Below are 25170 nucleotides of genomic sequence, written 5' to 3'. Positions count from 1 at the left end.
GGATTTAATCACAGCAGTTCAAGAACCAAATTACAGCTCAATAATGTAAGAACTTGAACCTGTAATCACATTGTGATTACTATCTATCTAACTAAAATGTCTATAAAATATGTGGATTCTTTTTCTAGGCAAGTATTGGAAGTCGATCAAGATGGTGGCTGTTGCAAGGGGCTGTGCTCTGCCTGCCTCTCAGCTGCAAGAGGAGACAGAGACCGTTTCTGCCCTAGCCTCCCTGACGGTAGATGTGGAACAGCCATTTGCTCAGGAAGATGGCAGGTATGGATCCAACATGGGGGGATAATGTGGTCAGTAAGGTCCAGCCTTCTTGCTGGCATTCTGGAACTTTCTTCCTGCTTCTTCTTCACCAGTGTCTTCTACTTCCTCTGCCTGTTGTCTCCAAAGCCACAGGTGGCAAAGTATATGGTACATGTTGTGGAGAGGTCAACTGCTTCATTCTTCCTGGGAGAACAGACCTGGAGGACTTGGTTCCCAGAGAAAGGGGATGAGATGGAGAGTGAGAAATATCACTCCTGGTTGGGTAATTTACTGCAGACTGCTGTGGGAAGAACTGCCTGGGGACCTAACTTCTTCTCCTTATCTCTGTTTTCCCAGATGTTTCACTTCTTCCTCTCAACATTTGAAATTTCTGCTATAACAAAGGGAACACAGGAAGGCAGGAGCTGTGTGTGATGTTAGTCAGGGCACAGCCATTATATTCATATGTGAGTCTCCTTGGGGTCTAAATGGATAAAGATAGAAGGTACTTGTCAGGAAGACAAGGATATTAATGAAGAACTGGGAGAACTGAGTCTGACTTTATAAGAAGAGAATTTCTTAATTTCTTTTCCTATGTACATACATTGGGGGATCATGTAGAGCTTGCTTACTTATGTTTTGAGAAGTTATTTTTAGATGGTACATTTTCCCTACCCATTCTCTCATCCTGGTGATCCTATTTCGGTCATTATTTCCTTACAGTGCCTGTGCCCAGTGTACTGCATGTGGTAAAGTCATACTGGTATTTTCCACAGCTGATTGCAAGGTGACATCGTTTCTCAGAGCATGTGTTAGGCAAGACTCAGCAGAGACTCCAGAGCTCACCTCACTTTTAAGTTGCTTCTGAGAAGGAACTTAAATTCCCTCCAGCAGTAACAGCACTGCTAATTACACAGAGCCTGCCTGCCACTGCACAAGCGTGAACAATAGGAGTCACCTGCCTTCACTGGGTACTCCAAGTGGAATGCATTTAGCATCTTGTTTGAGCCCAAACTGTTGATAAGTTGAAGAAGAGATTTCACTTTTATGTCTGTGTTCTCTTTTGCTATAAGCATTTTAGGAGAAGATTCTCATGTTGGGAGCATTGGTGTATTGCTGAATTAGAAGGCATTCTCTTACAGTATCTGGAGAAAAGGGGAGACTGTATTTTACATTTTTGATATTATGAACTAGCTCCCCGCTGTTCCCAGCTAAGAACTGAACCAAGTTCATAATCCAAAGGTGTTGCAATTATTCCCAAGGCCAAAACCAGTTAGTTGTCTGTCATCTGAGGGCCATAAAACTGAGGAAACTAACATCTGTTAGTGTTGGATATAAAAGAGCAAAGCTATTCTTTAGAAGCCATTTAATACAGAAAAACGAGGCGAATTCCACCCTGGGTGAAGTGAATCTAAGTAGTTCTGCCCATGAAATTGCAAAGCTTGGAATAATTAACAATAATATGAGATGTTGTGAACCCCAAGCAATATAAAAATCTTGGCCCATTGGCAGGAGTCGCCTCTACAAGCGTATTTGCTTATTCCGTGGTCAATCATGTGCTTGGCTCTGATAATCTATAGGAATGAACCCAGCCTCGGTCCACAGTGACCCTCATCTTCCACCGATGGCATGTAGGGAACACGAGTGCCTTGATGAGCAGGAAGGCAGAGGGGAAGCCCAGCTTCGTGTCTGTTTATTCTTTTTAGACAAATTATACCAATTGTGATTGTTTTTCTTCTGTGGAGGGGAAATGGTTTGTCTTGAACAACTTTCTATGTTTCTGTATTTCATTCAACAAAGGAGCAGAAGAAGAAAAAAAATCTTGTAGGACCAGATCCTGTGTTTCAGTTAATTTGTGTATGACCTTCATGAAAGAGATGGTGGAGAGATGGGGGTGGGGTAGGGAATGGAGCAATTGGCCAGGGATTGCTATCAGAATTGTCTTCCTGCTCAGCAGGCAAAGATAAAGGCAATGCCCCTGGGCCTTTGTTGTGAACGCAATATTGTAATCACACAGGAAATTGAAAAATTAGAAAAAAAAAATCGGAGTTAAATGGATGGAAAAGAGCAAAGGCAAATTCTTTTTATAGGAAATTCTTGCCAGTTATTTTGGAGGATATATTGGTGTTTGGAGTGAGATGACTCATTTCAAACTCAGATCCTGGGTAAGGCGGCCCTTTTCTTGGCCAACTCATATCTGAGTCATTTACCACTAGTGAATAAGGGATAAAATGCTCCTGGCTAAGAACCATTTTAAGTATTTTCTGTTCATTTTCTTGAATGGGGGGTGGGGGTGACAGCCATTTCATCTTTATGACCACACTTATGGGCCTTGAAAAATATAGTATTAGGGGGGAAACTGGCCAGTGGGAGCTTGTGAGAGGGATAGTTCCCAGATACACAGCTGTCATGTGTCCTTTTGAGGTGGCCAAGGAATTAAATGGGAAGGGAGTGATGGGCGGGACAGCAGAGAGTGGAAAACAAGGCTCAGCCCTGCCCATGTGAGAGAGTCAAAGAAAAATCAAAGTACAGCTTGGTTGTGTGCAGCAGACTACTTAGAGGCAGGTTGCGCTGTGTGCTGGCCCTCTTGTTTGCCAGGACAGCACGCTTGTAAGATCTGTGCTGTGCTCTTGTAGCTGTTCTGGTTTTGATGCTTTGACTTTAAGAAAGTTGGTAGCAGCCTTCAACTTCATCCTAGAGGAAAGGTCGGTCTGCCCCTAGTGACTTCAGGATGACCAGCTATTAAGTGTTAGGAGCATGTTGGCACTCTGGAACTCTTGGCCGAGTCATTCTCCTTTTTCAGCTGGAAACAAAAAGTGAAAGTTAGGTACTCGCCTATCTGTCTGAGCTGTTGGGAATCTAATCTGTTATGCCCGTGGAAAATCATCTAACTCTCCACCTTTGATAATCTTCTTCATGAAAGAGGTAGTTCCAAGCCTTTGTATCATCCTTTCTGCATTGAAAAGATTTAATTTTATTTCTCCTTCAGTTTAATAGATAGCTTTTCTGGGAGCGATGTTGTGGCTTGACACTTTTGCTCTTTGAGAACTTGGTACATCTTTCCAGGTCTCTGCTGGCTTTAAAGTTTTCTGTCAAATAACCAAGTCTAGATCTGTTAGAACTGTCTTTAATAGTGACTTGGTCTTTCTTTCTTGTGTCTTTTAATATCCCCTCTTTATTCTCTGCTTTTGAATGGTTTAACTGAAAGGTACCCATGCTCTGAGATAGTTCCTACAGCCCCTGCACATAGAGAGAGCTGTAAGTGGAACTTTCTAGTTTCTCCTCATATATTATATCCTGACTGCCATTTTCCCTTCCTTCACTTCTCCCAGTACCTCGACTCATCTCCTCTCTCCTCCAAATCTACTCATTTCCCTTAAAAAAAATTCAGGCCTCCCAGGGATACCATCCATAATCATCTGAACACAGCAAGTTACAATGAAACTAGGAGTAAACCCTCACTCATATCAAGGCTGGATAAGGCCTCCCAGTAGGAGGAACAGGCTCAGACAAAAGAGTCATAGACACTCCCAGCTCCCACTGTTAGGACTCCCACAAGAACACCCAACTGCACAACCATAAGATATATGCCAAGGACCTAGATCAGACCCATACAGGGTCCATATTTGTTGCTTCAGGCTCAATCATATGTTGAGCCCATACTATTCCAGCTTAGTTGATTCTGTGGGTCTTGTTCTCCCCTCTAGCTTCTACAGTGCTTCCTCCCTCTTCTTGGGGAAGGGGGTTCCCAGAGCTCTGCCTAGTGTTTGAATGTAGGTCTCTGCATCCGTTCTATCAGTTCCTGGATGATGTCCCTCTGATGACAATTGGACTAGGCACAGATCTCTAAGTATACAGAATATCATTAGGCATCATTTCATTGACTTTTTTTCCCAGCCGTATTTCTTTCTATCCTGGCTCTCTGAGTCATCTGCAGCAGTATAAGGTGTAGGGTCTTTCTCATGGCATGGACCTGAAGTTGGACCAGTCATTATTGGCCACTCCCACAAACTCTGTTCCAAAATTACCCCGGGATATCTTGCTGGCAGGACAGTTTGTAGGTCGAAGGTTTTGTGGCTGGGTTGATGTCCCAGTCCCACTTCTGGGAACCTTGCCTAGTTATAGAAAATGACTAGTTAATTCTCTGTATCCCACAGTGCTAGGACACTCTGCTAGGGTCACTTTTGCAGTTTCTAGGAAGTTCCCACTGTACTATACTGCCCCAAATCCAATTGTCTCTCCAAATACTCTCTCCTTCCTCCTTCCCCCAAAGCCCCCACATGATCTCCTTGTCTTGTTCCCATCTACCCCCCAGTGTACCCTAAAGAGTCTATTATTTCCCCTTCCCAGGGAGATCTATGACATGCCCACTCGAAAAGTCCTTCTTACTTAGCCTCTCTGGGTCTGTGGCTTGTAGCATGATTATCATTTACCGTACAGCCAACATTCTCTTATAAGTGAGTACATAGCATCTTTGTTTTTCTGGGTCTAGGTCACTTCATAATGATCTTTTCTAGTTTCACCCATTTGCCTGCAAATTTCATGATGTCATTGTTTTAACAGCTGATTAATACTCCATTGTGTAAATGTACCGTGTTTTCCTTATCCACTCTTCAGTTGAGGAGCTATGGTGACTCCAGTTTCTGTCTGTCATGAATACAGTTGCAGTGAACACAGTTGAGGAAGTGTCCTTGTGGTAGGTTGGCCTGTCCTTTGGGTATGTGCTCAACTGTGGTATAGCTGGGATTTGCAGTTGGTTGATTCCCAGTTTTCTGAGGAACCTCCATATTGTATGCATAGTGGCTATATAAGCTTGCACTCCCACCAGCAGTGGAGGAGTGTTCCCCTTGCTCCACATCCTATCTAGCCTGACCTGTCATTTGTGGTTTTTATCTTAGCCATCCTGACGAGTATAAGATGAAGTCTTAAAGTAGTTCTCTGCTTTGTATTTCCCTGATGGCTAAGGATGTTGAACATTTCTTTTGTTTCTCAGTCATTTGTGATTCCTTTATTGAGAAGTCTATGTTTTGATCTGTGTCCCATTTTTAATTAAATAATTTGGTCTGTTGATGTCTTGTTTTTTAGTTCTTTATGTATTTTGGATCAGATACTGAATTGATGAAAATCTTTTCCCATTCTTTAAGCTGAAGTTTTGTTGTATTGATGATGTCCTTTGACTTAAGCTTTTCAGGTTCATGAGGTCCATTTATTGATTCTTGTTCTCAGTGTCTATGCTATTGCCGTTCTGTTTAGGAAGTTGTCTCCTGTGCCAATATGTTCAAAGCAATTTCCTTCTTTCCTTTCCATTAGCTTCAGTGTATCTAGTTTTATGTTCAGGTCCCTGATCCACTTGAAATAGAGTTATGTGTAGGATCATAGGTATGGATCAATCTGTATTCTTCTACATGCAGACATCCAGTTACACCTGAACCATTTTTTTTTGAAGATAGTTCAGTTCTTCCATACACAGTGGAAGACTTTTTTTATCTGACTTCTTTATCAAAAATCATGTGTCCCTAGATGTGTGAATTTACATCTGAATCTTCACTATGATCCCATTGAGCAACCTGACTGGTTGCTGTTGTTGTTTTTGCCAATACTATATGGCTTTTATTACCATAGCTCTGTAGTGCAGCTTGAAGTAAGGAATGGTGATATAGCTAGATGGTCTTTTACTGTACGGGACTGCTGTAGCTAACCTGGATTTGTTTGATTTTACATAAGAAATTGAGAAATATCCTGTCAAGGTCTGTAATGAATTGTGTTATACTTTGATGGAGATTGCACTGAATGTGTGGATTGCTTTTCATAGTATGGCCAACTTGACCATGTTAATTCTACTGATCCTTAAACATGGGAAAATTTTCCATCTTCTGATATGTTTTTTTTTTCATTGTTTTCTTAAAATCATTGAAGTTTTATTGGCATACAAGCCTTTGTTTGGTTAAAGTTACCCAAAGATATTTTACGTTATTTGTGGCTACTGTGAAGGGTGTTGTTTTCCTGATTTCTTTCTCATCCAATGTGTCATTTGTATAAAAGGAAGGCCATTGATTATCCTTTTAAGCTAGTTTTTATTGAATCATTTCATCCTATCAGCTGTAGGAGTACGCTTGTAGAATTTTAGGGGGTGACTGGTGTACACTATCATATCGTCTGTGAATAGCAAGCAATACTTTGACTTCTTACTTTTCAATTTGTATCCCCTTGATCTTTAATCATCTTACTGCTCTAGTTAAAATTTCAAGAAGTAAAATAAATATGTATGGAGAGAGTGGTCAGTTTTGTCTTGTTCCTAATTTTAGTGGAATTACTGTGAGTTTTTCTCTGTTTAATTTGATGTTGCCTATAGACTGGCTGTATATTACTTTATTATATTTAGGTATGTTCCTCAGATCCCTAATCTCCCCAAGAATTTTATCATGAAGGAGTGTTGGATGTGTCAAGGACTTTTTCAGTATCTAATGAGATGATTGTCTATTTTTTGTTTCAGTTTTTTTATATGTTTGATTTTATTAACTCATTTTTGTACATTGAACAATCCCTGCATGTGTGAAATGAAGCCTACTTGGTCATAGTGGATGACTTTTTTATGTGTTCTTGGATTATGTTTGAGATTATTTTATTGAGTATTTTGCATCTATTTTCATGAGGGAAAAATGGTATGTAATTCTCTTCTTTATTGTATCTTTATGTGGTATTGGTATCACGGTTACCACTATGACTCCATAAAATGAATGTTATATGTTTCAATTTGTGAAATAATTTGATGAATATTGGCATTAGCTCTCTTTGAAAGCTTGGTAGAATTCTACCTTAATTCTACCATCTGCCCCTGGGCTTTGGGGGGGCGGGGGCTTTTAATGACAGCTTCTATTTCCCTAGGTGTTAAAAGTCGACTTACATGTTTACCTTACCTTGATACATCTTTGGTAAGTGGCATCTATAAAGAAAATTATTCATTTCTTTTAGATTTTCCAATTTTGTCAAGTATTGATTCAAAAGTGTGACTCAATGGTTCTTTGCATTTTCTTGGTGCCTCTTATCATGCCCTCCTTTTCATTTCTGACTTTCTTACTTTAGATAGTCTCTCCCCACCTTTTGCTTAGTTTGGCTAAAGGTTTGTCTATCTTGTTGATTTACTCAAAGAACCAACTCTTTATTTTATTGAATTTTTAATTGTTCTATTTGTTTGTTTTATTGATTCCAGCCATCAGCTGGATTATTTCTCTTAAGTGGACTTGCTTCTTTTTGTTCTAGAGCTTTCGAGGATGCTGATAAGTTGCTATTACTCTTCAATTCTTGCTAGATCTCTCCATAGAAATCCATAGATTTCTTTATGTAGGCACTCAGTGCTATGAACTTTCATCTTAGCACTATTTTCATTGTGTCCCATAAGTTTAGATATGTGTTGCATTAATTTTCATTGAATTCTTGGAAATTATTAATTAATCTATTTATTTATGCCTTAACTTGGTAGTCGTTCAGAATGAAGTTGTCCCATCTCCATGAATTTGTCTGCTTTCTGTTGTTGAAATTTAGTTTTAATCCATGGTACAGGATACAGGAGATGATTTCAATTATATTGGATCTGTTGAGACTTACTTTGTGGCCAAGTATGTGATCAATTTTGAACAATGTTCCATAAGGTACTAAGAAGACAGTATATTCTTTTGTTTGGGGGTGAAATGTCTTGTAGATAACCATTAGATCCATTTGGTTCATAATATCTGTTAGCTCCAGTATTTCTCTGTTTAGTTTTTGTCTGAATGACCTGCCCATCGGTGAGAGTGGAGTACTGAAGTATCCCACTATCAGTGTGTGAGGATTAATGTGTGATTTAATCTTTAGTAGTGTTTTAAAAAACATGAATGACCTTGCATTTGAGGCATAGATGTTAATATCTAAAAGATCATTTTAGTAAACCTTCCTTTGATGAGTATGAAGTGTCCTGCCCCATTGCTTTTGATTAATTTAGATTGAAGTCTGTTTCATTAGATAGTAGCATGGCTACACCAGTTTCTTTCTTAGGTGTATTTACTTGGAAGGTAGTTGTTGAACTTTTATTCTGAGCTAATGTCTATCTTTGATGTTGTGGTGTGTTTCTTGAATGTAGCAGAAAGATAGATCTTGTTAGTCTGTGCATTTTTATTGGTGAATTGAATTCATTTGTATTGAAAGATATCAATGGCCATTGATTGTTGATTAGTATTATATTATTGTTGATTGTGAGGTGTGTGTGTGTGTGTGTGTGTGTGTGTTTGTGAGTGTTTTGGTTTTGCTGGTATGAGATTATTTCTTGTGTTTTCTTGGGTATAGTTAACTACCTTGGGTTTGCGATTTCCTTCTATAGGGCTGGATTTGTGGGTAAATATTATTTAAATTCAATTTTATTATGAAATACCCTGTTTTCTCCATCTAAAGTGACTGAAATTTTTGCTGTATATAAAGTCTGGCCTGTGTTTGTGGTCTCTTAGAACCTACAGGACCTCTGCTTTTACAGTCTCCATTGAGAAGTCAGGTATAATTTTAACAGGTCTGCCTTTATATGTTACTTGGCTCTTTTCTCTTGTAGCTTTTAATGTGCCTTTTGTTGATGTTGTTGTTGTTGTTGTTGTTGTTGCTGCTGCTGCTGCTGCTGTTTTCTGAATTCTTAGTATTTTGATTATTTTGTAGCAATAAAAAATTCTTTTCTTGTCCAATTTATTTGATATTCAGTAAGCTACTTGTACCTTTATAAGTACCTTTATAACCTTTTAGGTTAGGAAATTTTTCTTCTATGATTTCACTGAAAATATTTTCAGAGTCTTTGATTTGGGAATCTTCTTTTTATATACCTATTATTCTTAGGTTTGGCCTTTTTGTAATGTCCCAGATTTCCTATATGGTTTGTATCAGAAACTTTTTAGCTTTCACATTTTCTTTCACTGAGCTATTTACTTCTTCTATCCTATCTTTAATGCCTGAGACTCTCTCTTTTATCGCCTGTATTTTGTATTTTGTTGGTGATGCTTGAATCCATAGTTCCTGTTCTCTTACCAAGATTTTTCCATTTCTAGGATTCCCTCAGTTTGTCTTTTTTATTGCTACTTTTTCCTTTTTCAGGTCTTAAACAGTTTTATTCATTTCATTCAACTGTTTGTTTTTATTGGCTTTCTTTAAGAGTTTTATTCATTTTCTCTTTAAGGAACCTCTGTCACATTCATAAAGTTGGTTTTAAAGTCTTTTTCTTGTGCTTCACCTGTGTTGCAATATTAAGGGCTTGCTGTAGTATGCTAGATGTGCTCAGGTGTTGACATACTGCTCTGGACATTGTTGATTGTGTTCCTACACTGATGTCTAGGCATCTGGGAATTATAGGGCTAGATGCCAATTTCTTAGTTTGTATTCATTGTATGGGTGTTGTTTTCCCCTTGGTTTCTGTTCCTCTCTGGTCTTCTGGCAGGAGTAGCCTCTGGTTGAGTACAGAGTCTCTACCCAACTTGGAGGCTGGAGGTCTGGCAGCTGGTGTGGCTTCTGGTTCACCCTGAGATTCTCAACAGGAGTTGTGGAGACATGACATAGTGATGGGGATGGGTCTGACAGTTGGTGGTAGGCTTGGCAGACTTGGGAGTATGGACAATGCTGAGACAGACTGACTATCTGTGATTTTGGTGGCTGGCACATCCTCTGGCCCAGAAGGATTCTTCTCCTAGAGTTGGGGGCTGGCATGTAGTGATGATGAAAGGAGAGATGGCATGCACTGAGAAAGAAGGGGCAGTCCACAAGCAACCAACTTCCCTGAGGTCCTGGCAGCTGGCATGGCCTCTGGTGGGGTAAAAGACTTCCACCAGAGTTGTGGGCTAAGAGATGTTGACAAGGAGAGGAAGTTTGGCTTTGGGGTAGCCTGAGAGGGCACTGGGAAAGTATTGGTGGTCTGTGGGCAGGGTGGTGGAGGTGCTTATCTGGAGGTTAGCTTGTCCTCTGGTAAAGCAGGAGGCTTATACCAGAGCTGTGGGCTCCTTTGTTTCATCTTTGAAGCATGAGGAAGTGTTTGCTTCAGAGGCTTGGAGTGTGTGGAATAACTATCTCTTTGTGAAGATATAGTACAATAAGCTGACAATTCACTAAGATCTAAGGCCTTCACTTTGAATAGCTTATCCACAGAGCTGAGGACAAGATGATTTATGTAACGCATAGGCCAGTTTAATGCACATTCATATCTAATGTACATAGAAGCATGGCTTTCAAATTTCCTGGACGTTGGGAGTAGGTTTCCAGGAGTTGACATGATACAAATTATGCAGTTCTCTGGTTTTACTCTGTGACACATTATTCTAAGCACCAGTTTATCTTTAAAAAAAAAAAAAAGACTAACATTCCAACATGCGTTTCACTTTTGGCTTTCTCTCAGTTCAACACAGCATTAACCAAAGAGAAGGCTCAGATCTAGAAGTGTCCCAGTGAAAAGAGGAAAAATTTGTGCATATGGCCTCCCATTTCTTGTCTTCCTGGGGTGCCTATGTTATATGCTTTCAGTACATAATACAATCTTGGAACAGGAATGACATCTGCCCTAACGTGTCACATATTAAATTCAGTGTCATTTCTGTACTTTAGAGTCCTGTCTACATCCTTTATAAAATAGCATTTAATTTATCGACAGGAAACAAAATTAAATAGAACCCTGAGGAGACTGACTCATCAAAAGCTTGGTGTTCCATCTTTTCTTCCTGGTCACTCTGGCCCTCACCTCCAGAGGAAGAGAAAGGGCTGGCTATAGGAGTGGGTGGCTGATTCCTATGAGCATGAGACTAAAGAACACATGTGAAAAGGTTAGCACAATACGTGGTCCGTTAAGAAGTTCCCAATAAAGGCTACATCTGACCGTTCCCTTCCTTTTAATTCTTCAAGTTACTCTATGTGTTCTTCCCCTAATAATTGTTCATGATCTTGTGACACCTAGGCATCTGTGCGATCTACTATGCTTCATTAAAAACAGGAGATCAACAAAACATAAGCACTTAGTAGTGAGTTGATTTTATTACCTAATGTGTGGTTAACTAATTTGGAAGAAAAAGTCCCTTAAAATAGTAAAGCATTTTATATACTAGCACCCGAGTGACACTTGTCCTTCTATTTCAAAGGAAATAAATATTGCACTTTTTCAAATATATCATTTTTTTCTCAGTTTAAATTGGCAGTCCCCATTTTGCGAGCATGTTGACTAGCCCAACTCTGCATTAGTCTTAAATCATAAAGATAGATTAGCTAAGAAATGTAATGTAGGTTATTATATAAAATACTCTTGTGGATGGAGAGTTGTATTTGAGGTATTGGAGAGCAGTATTTATTGGGACTGTATGTAAAGACAGAAGGGAAGGTGGAAGTGATGCTGGTAACAACAGGATGTCCCCCAATGTGCAGGCCTGGGAAGAACATCGAGTTCATTCATTCCTTAGACACTTTTGAAATTTTTTATACATGTCTAAGTGCTCACAGCCAAGTACTCCAAGTTCCTTTGCAGTCCTCCACTGTTTCTATAAAAATTGCAAAAGAGAATAATGAGTTAGAACAAGATAGAGGCTCAGTAGGTCTGATTCTGGTGCTGGCTTCACACTTCAAGCCATTGTCAGCAGGCTTCCCTTTTGCTTGGTTTTGTTATGTTTTGTTTGTTTGTTTGGCTGCTCCATGGAAGAATCCTGTCCCTCTCACACACCCTCGCCTCCAGGGGCTGTCTACATTCTGTGGCTCCTGGTTCTACCTTTGTCTTGAAAATGAGGAGCATTCGATCTTCTTCACGTGTCTACAGTCATCTCAGTCCTTCTGACTGAAATGGAGTAAGACTTTTTGTGGTAAAGGGCTTACATGGGTGACATTTAAGATAGAGGCTATAACTCAGGGGGTTTTGTTTCTGTTTTCTATACCTGTGCTACCAATATACTTTCCAACCTACTTTAACTCTTATCCAAATATTTCCAGTACTTTCTTTTTTCTCAAGTCTCCATTCTGATCATTTTTCTGTGCAGTAACAAGGAAGCTATTTAAAAAGCAAAACTGTAAGAGCAAACTCAGTGTTGCTCAAACACTTGGTGCTTCCCAATCCTACACTGCACAGTAAAGACCACCTTCTTTAATGTTGCCCTTCCAGAAAGTTCAAGCCTCACTCCTAACACTTTATTCTATTGGAATTCTCTTTTGGGTTCCAACTACAAGCTGGCTTATTTAGCAAAGGAAAACAATGGGGGCAAAAGAAAAGAAAAAGAAATTAAAAGGAAAGGACAGGGCTGTTCCTAGAAATGGTGGAGAGAAAAGTTTATTGCGGCTAAAAGGGAGAGCGTAGCCAGAGACTGGAACATCTGGCAGAGTCCAGAGTAGACCCTGAGCCCTGGATGGGCTGGGGGTGGGGGTTGGGGGCAAGGAAGAGGAGAAAAGGGAACCAGGTGCACCAGCCAGGAGGCCCAAATCAGAGTAGACAAGATAACTAAAGAGTAGACCAGGTAACTAAAAAGGCTGAATTATATAGGGAAGAGCAGCTAGGGGGAGCCCAGTCCAGCTCCTGGGCTAGAGAAGTTTAGAGTAGAGGGGCGAGGCATTCCAGCCAGGAGGTCCACTTAACCTGTAGGGACTGGGAAAGGGAGGGAGAACCTGGCAGTGGACCACAGCTGTTTGACCCGGGTTTGAAACCTAACCATTTGTAACTGAAATATACGTTTCATGTGATCATTTGCCCACACGATGATATTGTCACCTGTACCACTCTCATACAAACAACACTCACACACAGCAAGATCAATGCGGAATATGTCTATCACTCTACACAGCCCTGATAGGCTTCCCCAGCCACAGTCCCTTTTAACCTTCTAGCACCTTTTCACACCATTCATTCATTTTGCGTGTTCTTAAATTTCATTTAAGTGGAGATGTATGCTACATACTGCTTGGTAATCTGGCTTCTCTCACTTCACTAAGAATAATATTTTTGACATTTGTCCATGTTTCTGACAATCAATATTCTGCCCATTTGTAATTGCTCATTAGATCAAGTATATTAACATATCCTAATTTGTTTATCCACTTACTCATGGATTGGTGCTTGGCTTGCTTCCAAAACTGAGCTATTATGAATAAAACTGCTATGATTTTGATTTTTTTATGGTGAAAGTAAAATTTACTTATGTCAATGGTTTTATAAGTGCTATGCAGGGGTGTGAATAATAAAACATAGACTTCCCTTCGTTTCTGGAACTTCATTCTGCAAAATGCAAACCCTATCTCCATTATTCAACTTCCCTCTTTCTCCTCCAATCCAGATCCAGGGATTGGTGCTTGCCCACGGGGATGGGTCTCAAATTGAGCCAGTTATTGTTTGGCCATTACTTCTGTCTCTGTTCTATCTTGCCCTGCATATATTTCTTTTAGACAGGACAAAGTTTGGTTTGAAAGTTTTGTGGATGAGTTGGTGTCCCCATGCCTCCACTGGGGGTCCTGCCTGGCTACAGGAGGTGGTCTCTTCAGGTTCCTTATTGTCTCTACTATGCATCTGGGCTAAGGTCACTCACTGGCTTTGACTCCTTGGAACATTCTCATCCCATCCCAGGTCTCTAGCACTTCCTAGAGAGTCATGTGCCCACCCTACCCCCTAAACGACTGCAGGTTTCTGGTCCTTTTCCTGGCCCTCTGGTCCTCTCTTCTGTCTCTCCCCACACCTGATCCTGCACCCCATTTCCCTCCCACTTCTGTCTCTCACCTCCCCCTCCTTCCCTCTACCTCCCCTGACTATTCCCACTTTTAAGTGAGATTCAAGTGTCTTTGCTTGGGTGTCCCTTCTTTAACTTGCGATCTTTCTCACATACCTGTGAGATATGTGTGGGCTTGTAGTTTAAATTGAGAATATTTCCAGAACATTTGTCCTTTGCTGAAGTTCTTATTCTTAGTTTAGATTGCCATATGATTATGTCTCTCTAAAAAGCTGTTACACCAGTCCTGCTTACATCAAACATTTCCAAGGGTTTATGGAATATCTTCTATGTGTGTTAAATAGTTGAGGGAGGAAAACAACAAAGGAAAATAAAGGTGGAAGTGGGAGAGACTAGGATTCACGAAGCACGGGGTATGGGGGAAGCAGCACAGGGTATGGGGGGAAGCAGCACAGTGTAGGGGAGTCTGTGACTATTGCAGAGAACCAATGGGACAACAAGATGTACTTTTGCCAGAAACAAGAGTCTTCTGAATTGTGCAGTTTGCTCATAGAAAAACCTTTACATCAGTGGCATTCAACTTTCCTAATGCTGAGACCCTTTAATACAGCCCCCAATGTCGTGGTGACCCTCAACCATATTTCGCTAGTGTTGTGAATCGTAATGTGTTTTCTGATGGTCTTAGGTGACCCCTGTGAAAACATCCTTTGAATCTGCAAAGGGGCCATGACCAAGAGGTTGAGAAAGGCTGCTTTAAAGTATGCCGCAGCTCACTGGTAATGAAGACATGTAAACCTAGGTGACAGTAGGATTCTGCTTTACATACATTGAATGCAGTTACATGCATTGAACTCACTCCTGTAAGAAGAACCACAGGCTGCAAGCTCCAGAGAGCAGAAATTGTGGTCCCTTGTGTTCAGTGCTGTGCTCATCGTCCCCACAGCCCTGGGCACTGAGACTCGCTATATCCGATCTCAAGGTTACTCTTTCCTTCCTCCCGTTACCTTATAAATGTCCTAATCCATGATGCTGGACCAAGGGAATCCTTCCCTGAAGATCAAAGCTCATAGACCCCATCTCAAAAAAACAAAAATTAAAACAAACGAACACACAAGCAGAAAGCCATGCTGATTGTTTCTAAGGCTTCAAAGCAGATGTATAAAATGGTTGTTTAGGGATAGGATTTAGTGAAGACAATCCCTGCAGGATGTGGGGGTACATTCCTGTAACTTCAGCACTGGGGAGGCCGAGGCAGGGCAGCTGTGAGTAAATAATACAGTTGCTCTCTAATTATTTTTAACACTGTGTCGTTTATGAGGCATGTTCTTTTGAACTCATTTGCTTCCCTGGACCGTGAGGACAAAGCAGGTATTCTTTTTATTCTAAAATCAAAGACAGTGTTTAACTTGCTATGCACTTATATAATCATGGTGATGTAACACATAAGGGAAATGGGGTAGCTGTATGTATGCAGACAGTCAAATATGGGTAAGGATAAATACAGTGTCTTTGATAAAGAAGTTAGCATAAAATGATTTTAAAGACATCACAGGGACAGAATTTTTCCAATAGACAGTTTTGTATTCTCCCCACACATCTCTATGCTTCAAGAGAGAACTGCTTTTGCCAGTAATTAGCTTGCCGCCGCTCACATCTGCAAAGCCTCCTTTGGGCCTGTGGAGAGTGCGTGCTCCTCCACTAAGAGACAGCAAGTATCCTCTATTTCTGGTGACTGGGGCGTTTCTGAGGAATTCCAGTCACACTGATCATCCAGGGGAAAGATGAGCGTCCTTGGCTTTAGGTTAGAAATGGGATTTGGTCTGCATTAGATTATTCTTCAAGTTTTGGTTCACAGATTAACACATGCGCGCGCACATGCGTGCGCGTGCACACACACACACATATAATATATATTTGTTTTCTTTCTCAAACACTGGTCTGTATAGATACAGATAAATGCCAATTGTGACTTGTCTTGATAGTCTTTCTCATACAAAGACCACGTCTAAACACATCTTCTTGGACACTCCTAAGAATTTTTTTCTATTCTTTGTTTAATGACTACTTGTGGAATTTTTTAGAACTCGGTGTGTTAGATAATGCTGGATAATTTTTATGCTTTGTTTTCAAAAAGCTATGTTTAAAAAAATCATCTGGATTGCCATTCTAAGGGAAATGTATCTTGTGATCTTAATTTTTTTATTTAAAAAATTCTACATTGACAGGGAACCGCTGTATTTCAAGATTTTTCTTTTGAAATCTTGGCTCTTTTCCTATTAAGCCTGTAAAACTAGCATCCCTAACTAGCCTGCTTGTCTCGGTAATCGCTGCACTTCACCCATATAAGTTTTTCTGATATGAAACTGATTCACTCTAGAAAACCAGTGAGTAGACAAGTGAAAGCGTTTGCCTGTCTATTGTTCTATCACCCAGAGAGCCAGATAGTACTTATTATATCCCTACTGGTAGCACAGGCATAACACTGTATTTGTGCGTCGTTTGACGTAATATCACGTGCACGGCACGTAATGAAGGGATGAATCCGAAGGCTTCCGGTGTTGGCGGTTTGCGCGCTCTTCTTTGTCGTGATTGCTATTTTCACTCTTCACCCGTTCTGTCAGGAACACCTTGCTCTTCGTGGTGCATACCTGAAGCTGGGGTTTCACAGACTGCAGCACTTTCTAGAATCAGCTTGTGAAGTTCAGACTCAACCTGTCATCCCAGCATCTCAAATCCCGCTAATCCTACTTCCCTAGTCAACTCTACTGCCTAATGTATCTGGATTCCTGCTGCAATTTGTTCTTTTAACTGAATTAAAAATCATTGTGAAAGTTTCCCTTAAAATGCTCTCAGAGTGTTAACAAATTAAGGTTAACTCTCAAGTATAAATTTTCAAGCAATTAGCTTTGGTTTTTAGCTGAGCAGAACACCCCACTTTAGAGGCGGAATACAAACGGTTTACATACTACCATAGCGCGTTTCTTATAAAAATGTTAGGTCTGTAGCAGTGATTTGCTAATCAAATTCAGAATTTGATTTAAAATGCCTCCGGCAGAAGGCCAATCCAGTTACGAAAGAACAGAAGCAAAACCCAGAGCCTGGATGAGCCTGGTCCAGAAGCTAGCTGAATCTTTCACTCTCCTTAGCGAAAATGGTTCCAGAAATCGCTGCAATTGCTCCTAAAATAGGATATCAGAGCTAATTTTTTCAATAAATTATTGGACTGTCCAAGACACAAAACATGTACGTTTTGGAATCTAGAGTTATAAAATATTCTGACATGTTTTAATATAAACAGGAACATTTCCAATGATTGCTTGGGTCTAAAATGTTTTTCCACTTGACATTTGTTTATACTGCCTAGGAAAGAAACTCTATTTATGGATAACTGAATGACACAAATAAACATGCGAGAGAGCTGAAAAATCAGCTTTGATTGTGCATGAAAGTCTACAATGCCATTGTGTACTCTTGGGCCGTATTCTGATTGCCTGTTTATTTTTACAGAACTGCTGGTGAGCCCATGGAAGAGGAGCCAGCCTTGTGAAGTGCCAAGTCTCCCCCGATATTTCCTGTGTGTGACATCATTGTGTATCCCCCACACACAACCCCAGCACCCTCAGACATGTCTGCTGCCTGGGTGGCACAGTTTGATGGAACATAAACACTGGGCACAAAATTCTGACCAGCAGCTTCACTCGTTCTTTGGATGGACTTGAAAGGGCATTACAGATTCCTGAAATGTAACCACTGTATATCTAAAGTTACAGTAACCAGGGTTGGAAGAAACTGTTTCCAGCATGCTTTTCTGCTGATGACCCACTCCCAGATACAAAGTGTGAGCGAGAAACCTTCCATACAGCATTCGATATCGTTCATTTCAGAAGCTGTGACAGCCAGTGAAATTTTGGGCAAAACCTGAGATGTACCCATTCCTGACATTCTGACCAGTGTCTTATTGTGTAGTTTACTGTCAAGTAGACTTAAATTGTTTACAGGATTTCTTTTCAGCTGTGAGTCGCTGGGAATTGCAAACAGATTGCTGCGGGTTTTAGGGAGTTTTTTTCTCTTTGTTATACTTTTGTTTTGTTTTGAAGTTTTTGCCTTTGTTCTAATTCGCTTCCATCCCTCCTGGTAAAAGCTCAGAATGGACCTGAGATAGGGCGTCTTTCCTTTTTCCTTTTTTGGGGGGAGGGGAGGAGAGGGATGGATGCATAGTTTCCCTGTGTAGCCTTGGCTGTCCTAGAACTTATGCCGTAGACCAGGCTGTCCTCAGAACTCAGAGATCTGCCTGCCTCTGTGCTAGGATCAAAGGAATGCACCACCACCACCCAGCAATGGTGAGGCTTTTTTCCTAGTGGAAAAAAAAATTACAATGTATCCGACATTTCAAAAGGAGTGTGCACACTACAGGCAGTGTGGCAGTATTTTGTGTCAACTTTTATTGGAAATTTACATCTGTCTCAGTATACAGGCTTGCAGTTTTGACAGATAATGAAGTCCCACCACCCCCAAAAGCACAGAATTTCTCAAGGATGATAGCTCATTCCAGCTCTATCCTCTCTCCTCTTTCCATCTCAGCCCCATGGCTGCTTCCTTCCTTCCTTGTCACCCTTCTGTCTTTTAGAAAGAAAAAAATCACTCCAATCTCCCCATTATTCAGGGAATTTGAGTATTTGATTTATTTTGTTTACTTTTTGGGAATAAGATACTTGTGTTATCTTATTCTGTTCTGAAATTACTTTAGCGGGCATGGTTTAAGTGATGCCACTGAGTTCCCCAGGTCTTACACGTGTGTCAGTGAGGATGACAGTGATCTGAAGATCTTTTGAATGGGGCTAAGTAAAGAATTGTGCCTTCACAGGAAAACTAGCGCAGAACTTAACCTTTGCACAGGTAGTATTTCCAACAGCGGTTCAGAATAAAGGACATTTATTTCTAAGATTAAAAACAGCGTACTAAGTAAAATACAAGCAAGTTAGTCCCTGCCTCTGAAAACTGTATTTCAGTGTATAACTCAAACACCTAAAGACAGTGAAGTAGAATACCTTGCATATTTAATATCTGACAATGCTTTTGAACTTTGATTTTTTTCTGTATTTCCTTAACTCAGAGGATATATTAAAGCCATAAGTGAAGATTGTCTTGCTTTTATTCTGAAATCTGAAAGAAACCTTAATTAAAACAAGGTTTTAGGGAAGGCCAAGATATGAAAGACGTGGAGCAATGTGGTTTTAGTTAGGGAGGACTCCAACCTGTAAATCAAAGATGAAAGATCTCACTCACGTAGAATCACATAACTCCCTCTGCTATACAGTCAGACCACATTTTTCATGCATTTGGTTTTTTTAGGATTACCATTTTAATTTTTAAGACTTTTATTACATATACAAAAATGACTCGGGACTTGGTTTAACATCTTAGAAATGTGAGATACCCTTTGAAATAGGAAGCCTGAAATGGAATGTAACTTCGTATTAGGGAAAAATTACTTACATTGCATAAGAATTAAGTCAATCTAGATGCATAATTGTAATAAATTTCTTGTAAATTCCATTTTCTTGATATTTTAGAGAAATTCAAGCCAATTATATTTGCCAGCATTCTCTCCCTCTCTCTCTCCCTCTCCCTCTCCCTTCTCTTCTCTCCCTTCCCCTCCTCTCCCTCCCCCCTCCCCTCTGTGTGTGTGTGTGTGTGTGTGTGTGTGTGTGTGTGTGTGTGTAACTGGGAAATTTACTTAAAGAAAACCAAAGGTTAATAAAAGACCTTTTCATTTCAAAGCGGGGAAAGATATCACACTTTAAAAGGTATATAATTGCAAAGCTTTAAAATCAGCTTCAGAAACACAGATCCCTATGGTTACTCCTCACTCTCTGCAAATACATTTTAAAGGTTGGGTAATGAAACAAAACATGACAGCACAACTCTACCACTTCACTGATGTTGCAGCAACAGTGTGGACACAGAGGGCGACTTGTCCCTCTGACAAAGCCAAGTCAGTGGGACATCTTTGTGGTAGCTTAGATTTACAAAGTACCTATGAAAGAGTTAATCACACTTCTTTCCCTAACTGATTGCAATAAAAAGTACCAGAACACTGGGAGAGGAACAGAAATGGTGCGTTCAGTTTTCTCTATGACTCTCTGGGGATATTGTCATTTGTCTAACTAAAAGCATAGTGGCCTTGAAAATAAGGCATCTCCTCCCCCAGCAACTTCAAACGTTATGGGACTGGTCTCTCCTAAATAGTTCAGACTTGTTTTATTTTTAGAGGCCAATGACAAAGCTCTGTGAATTCACTGGGTATCTTCACAGACTCCGTGCGGGGGGGCGAGCGTGAGTGGTCCTGGGCATCTCCTGGAAGAAAAGCCCTCTCCACACAGCACTCATAGGCTTTTATACATTTTATTCCATCCCTTACACTGAAGGCAATTTATTTAATTGGTTTTTGTTATTATTTCTCACTTAAGAATTTTCTTTCTCTGTTTGCCTCAGTGGAAGCAAGTTTTAAAATCTACTAGTCTAAATATCCTAACTCTAAAAGAAACCTGAAAATGAACCATGCTGAGCTTGAGACAGCCATTCTGTCAAAGTGGCACGTTGTCTTTTCTACTCATTCTTCTTCTGCCTTTGGGAATAAAATGAAATGAAATGAGAGAGAGAGAGAGAGAGAGAGAGAGAGAGAGAGAGAGAGAGAGAGAGAGAGAGAACAGATGACACACCTGCTGTACTACTTCCATAAAGAGGCCATTTTTACCAACAAAACAAAACACATCGAGAAACAAATTAAGGGAGAGAACAAAGGCTCTCCATTGTCCTCAAGGCTGGTCTTTGCGGTCAGCAGCCCTTAGCTCTTCCCCAAGGACACTAGCGATTTTGACCTCTAGTAGAAATCTATTTACTACCCTTTAACAAAACCAATATGGAGGATTTCAACAGTTTCCTTAACACCACTGAAACATGGAAATGTATATGGTGTGGCTGTGATATCTGGATGCATTTATACTAGAAATCAGAGACTTTGTCTCCCAGAGCTAACATCTTGGGTTTGCTCCATCAAATACTATCATGAGATACCCAGTGGCTATGTGTGACCACAAGATAAAACATTTTAAATGAACATATTATATACAGCCAGGACTATTAAATTTCCTTTCTCCAAACCAGTCTCAGTACATGCTACCTATTACATTCCTACCTGGTCTCATGTAATGTGTTAAGAAATGCTCATGTCTATTGCTAATACATATGTTGGGAGTGGCTCTACCAGACAAATCTTAGACCATTGATCTGAGGTTAATTGGGCTTTATTTCAGTGGTAAGATATTGAAGTGGTTATAATTTTTCAAACTGTCTTAATTCTCAAACTAGAACAGTTAGCAAATACTAATCTACGGTACATTGCCAATATTTCTAACCAATCATTTCCTTTCTTCCTGTTTCTCTTGCTTGCCTACTAATAACCAAACTGGCATATCTAAACAATCAGAATAATTTGTGAGCTCTCTCTACTTTATGTATCCTAAGCAGAAACAACCTTGCAGGTTTCTCTTCTGAGACCCCACTTGGCATACATGCCTTCATGCACTTTATCTAAGTCCTATTCTGTAACCTTCATGTGTTCTTACTTATTTCTTATGAAGAGACACCTGAATTAGCTACCTTTCCCTAAAAGGACACCGAAGCTTGCCTTTACCCTGTACGTGGGGCTTGCCACTTTTTTTAATTAAAGCAGAATTTTATTCTTGTGTCAAACACAGTTTCCACCATTTTTGCCACGATCCAATTGGGTAGTGTTGGTTATCAGGCAGGGAAGATTGAGCACACATTCTTCATACTCTTTGGAGGATGTTAGGATGTTTATGTGAGTCAAGCCCTCGAGTACACATGAACACCTGAAGTAAAACATGTCAAAGGAAAAAAGGAGAAACTTGAAGAATATGTATACGTAATAAAAAATGCCCGACTTCTTAAATTAAAAACAGAGTCCTTTTTATTTTCTTGTTGGGTCCTTAAGCACATTAAGAGCACATTAAATTGCCACATGTGCTAAATAAGGTCAATTGCTTTTAGGGATACTGGTATCAAGGCCCTTACATTCATTATAGTACACTCTGCTCTTTGATGGAGATGGCATTTTGTAACAGATGACAACACTGTGGCAGCAATGGCTGGATTGAGGCCTTAATTAGCATAACCTTTGGTAAAGTCGAATAATGACAATAAAACAGATTCAAAAGAATTAAAAGCTTTATAATCTGAAGAGAAATTTTATTTCTCTGTGTATGCAGAGGTATTTTTTGAGTGAGAGAGCTAGAGAGAGAGAGAGAGAGAGAGAGAGAGAGAGAGAGAGAGAGAGAGAGAGAGAGAAAGAGAGAGAAAGCCCCTATGTCTTTCTAAACTGTAAGGTTCTCAAACTCTTTCTGAATGAGTAACATCAGTGCAGACCTTCACAGAAGCTGGGTGAGAAGAGACTGTCTTTCCAGTGATGGCTGGGCTTAGCAAGTGGACCATCAAAAATGGCAGACCTTTGTGTAAGATATACACCAGGCAGTCTGTGTCATTCAAAACAAATACCCTTATCTTTTAAGTCAGTTGGGAAGTAGCCAACTGAATATCTGACTAAAACATTTATTACTTTATTGATTAAATGCTACACCAGGATTTCTGGAGTGAGTACAAATAACCAGGAGTCTCTAGTTCCTGTAATGTGAATGTGTCTTTTGTATTGTGGTCTTGTATCTGCTAATGTAATGAGATCCATTGACTCTCCTCTGTGAACAAGTAGTTTTGCCCTTAATTTTTCGGCTTTCATCAAAATCCGTCATCCAGAACTGTTAAGAAAAGTATGCATTGCCAGACATAAAGTCGTTCTGCCAGTGGTGTGAGCCCAGATGTGCAAGGTAGTTGCCTAATAAAGGATTAATAACTAATGACCGCACCATTGTTGAACATGCTTTTGGAATATGCACCTTCTTTCCGCTTCCCTCTTGTTTTGTTTGGTTTGTATTTGGAAACACAGTATCACGTTCCAAAGGGTGGCTGATGTTGTTAGTGTCACCACGCCTTCAGAAGAATAACGATGCCCATTTTGTGTTTTCTACTGATATCCTCTAGTTCTATGTGAATAAAAGCTATTTGAAATAATCGTGTCCTAAAGTTTCTGCATCCTAGGCACCTGCCATTAAAATCTATATCACAAATATGTGACAGATAATATTGATCAACAAAATACTATTAATTGTGAGGTATTAAGATATGCACTACTTTTCCGAACTACAGAGAGTTGAGGCTCAGGATATTTATGACTCAGCAGTTAGGAGAACTGGCTGCTCTTACAGAGAGGACCAGGGTTTATTTCTCAGGACCCACATGGCTGCTCACAACTATCTGTGACTCTACTTCCAAGGGACCTGGATACCTTCTTCTTGCTTATTCGGGCACCTGACACACACATGATATACATTCATACATGCCAGGTAAAATACATGTATAAAATAAAAAGAAACCTTTTGTTTATTTAAAAACTGGGGATATTTGCTTCCAAGTATCTCTTAGGATAAAATGAGCATTCACGACAGAAAAAAAAAATGTCAATCCAAGCCACGCTACTAGCTGACATGCCAGTGTGTGCCTGGAATTCCAGAACCTTGGAGACTGCGAATGGAAGGTTGCCACAAGTTCAAGGCCAACCTGGCTACAAAATGAGTTTCAAGTCGATTTAGACTGCGGTCGAAGACCCTGTCTCAAACAACAACAAATTATAGTTACTGTTTTAACTGTAGTTTGATTATCAAGATAAAGAACAGTAAGACCTGTCAAATGCATGTCTCTCTACAGAACATTGTACTAGATCTCTCTTTATCTATTACATGAGTCTAGTACCATATGGGCTATTTACAGATGAAAACAAATACAACACTCTCGCCATCGCTATAGTCAGTAGGATCTATCTACATTTTTCTAGCTTTAAAAAGTCTATGTTCTTTCTAAATCCCATCTACTAACCATAAAAGATGGTACACTAAGCTTATTTCAATGAAAAAGCCTGTCTAACCTCTGGAAGGGACTATGTGCTCAGCCTCTGCTCACCTGGGTGTTTTATTAAAGGTGGAGTTAACTGAATCTGGTCATCATGGCTATGTTTCTATAGTAACTTACAAAACAGGTATTTCTTCCCATGTTCGACATCTTACTTACTTTAATCTACAAAAATTCTAATTGATCTTTGGAACACATACTCCAAAACTTTTTAAATCTAGTTCAGGGCCAACACTTATTTTTGTATTTTATAACCCCTGCAATGTTTAACATTCCAAAATGTAACTGTTTCCAATGGACAATGGTTTGGGTTCTTTCTAGGAAAATATAGGCATATTTTGTCTAAGAAAAGTAAACTTGAGATGGAGTGAGTAGAGTTTTTAGTCAATGGTAAACACTTTGTCTTAATCAGATTGTCAAATAGCAAATATTACCTCATTATTCTTTGTTTCTTTTAAGTTTCTATGGTGAAAGGGACCAACAGAAAAAGTGAAATAGAAGTAAAAAACAAGAACCAGTACCCCATTCATTTAATGAGTAGTTACATTTGAGAATACGAGCTCAGAGCATCTCTTTCATTACTTAACATATTTTATTTGTGTTTCTTAGTGCTGTTGACAGAAGTCCTTTCTAATGCTCTCATTACTCCCCAAGCATTGTGATATTAGCAGGACAAATTCTTACTGGTTCTCCTGGTTGACCATAAATGGATCACTCTGTACATACCTTAATAATTAATTTGAAAAGACAGAAAACACTTCTGGCAAGTGTATTAAGAACACAGCAGCAAGATTCAGGGGAGGAGACCTAGAAATCTTCTTTCTGACATGTAGGAAGTGAAAGAAATGAAAAGGGGAAAAAGATGTAAAGTTCTTAGTATATCAAAAAAAATAATCACACTGAACTCCATATTGAAAGAGAATGTGGTATAATAATGAAACATAACATAAGCCACTTACGTGTCTTCTTTGGTTCTTTTTACAAAAATAGTAAGATTCAAAATTGTAAGATGTGACCACAGTGAATCCTTTAGTGACACATCAAGAAATAGTTTAACAAGTTAATATTTATGACCTCTTTGTAATTGTAAAATTTATACCTACATAAAATGAGATCATTTCTTTTAAAGAGGCATTTTTCAGTGTGTTTTATTTTTCTTTCTTTATGTTCATGTTTTCTACTGATTGATTAGGCA

The 25170-nt window shown here is 39.7% G+C and overlaps 1 protein-coding gene across 1 annotated transcript in view; it reads left to right on the top strand.

Annotated features, from left to right (window-relative positions):
- Hdac9 (histone deacetylase 9) overlaps positions 1 to 18017 on the top strand; it is a 756932-nt gene extending 738915 nt beyond the window's left edge. The window contains exons 25-26 of the mRNA XM_032907647.1: positions 129 to 276; positions 17442 to 18017. Coding sequence (XP_032763538.1) covers positions 129 to 276; positions 17442 to 17481 — 188 coding nt within the window. The 3' untranslated portion in view covers positions 17482 to 18017. The remainder of the gene's footprint in view (positions 1 to 128; positions 277 to 17441) is intronic.
- Positions 18018 to 25170: the final 7153 nt, after the last annotated feature.

Source organism: Rattus rattus, chromosome 7 (assembly GCF_011064425.1).
Source record: "Rattus rattus isolate New Zealand chromosome 7, Rrattus_CSIRO_v1, whole genome shotgun sequence".
In the NCBI taxonomy this organism is placed as follows: Eukaryota; Metazoa; Chordata; class Mammalia; order Rodentia; family Muridae; genus Rattus; species Rattus rattus.
The sequence above is the reverse complement of the archived record's forward strand: the minus strand, read 5'-3'. Positions and strand labels throughout refer to the sequence as shown.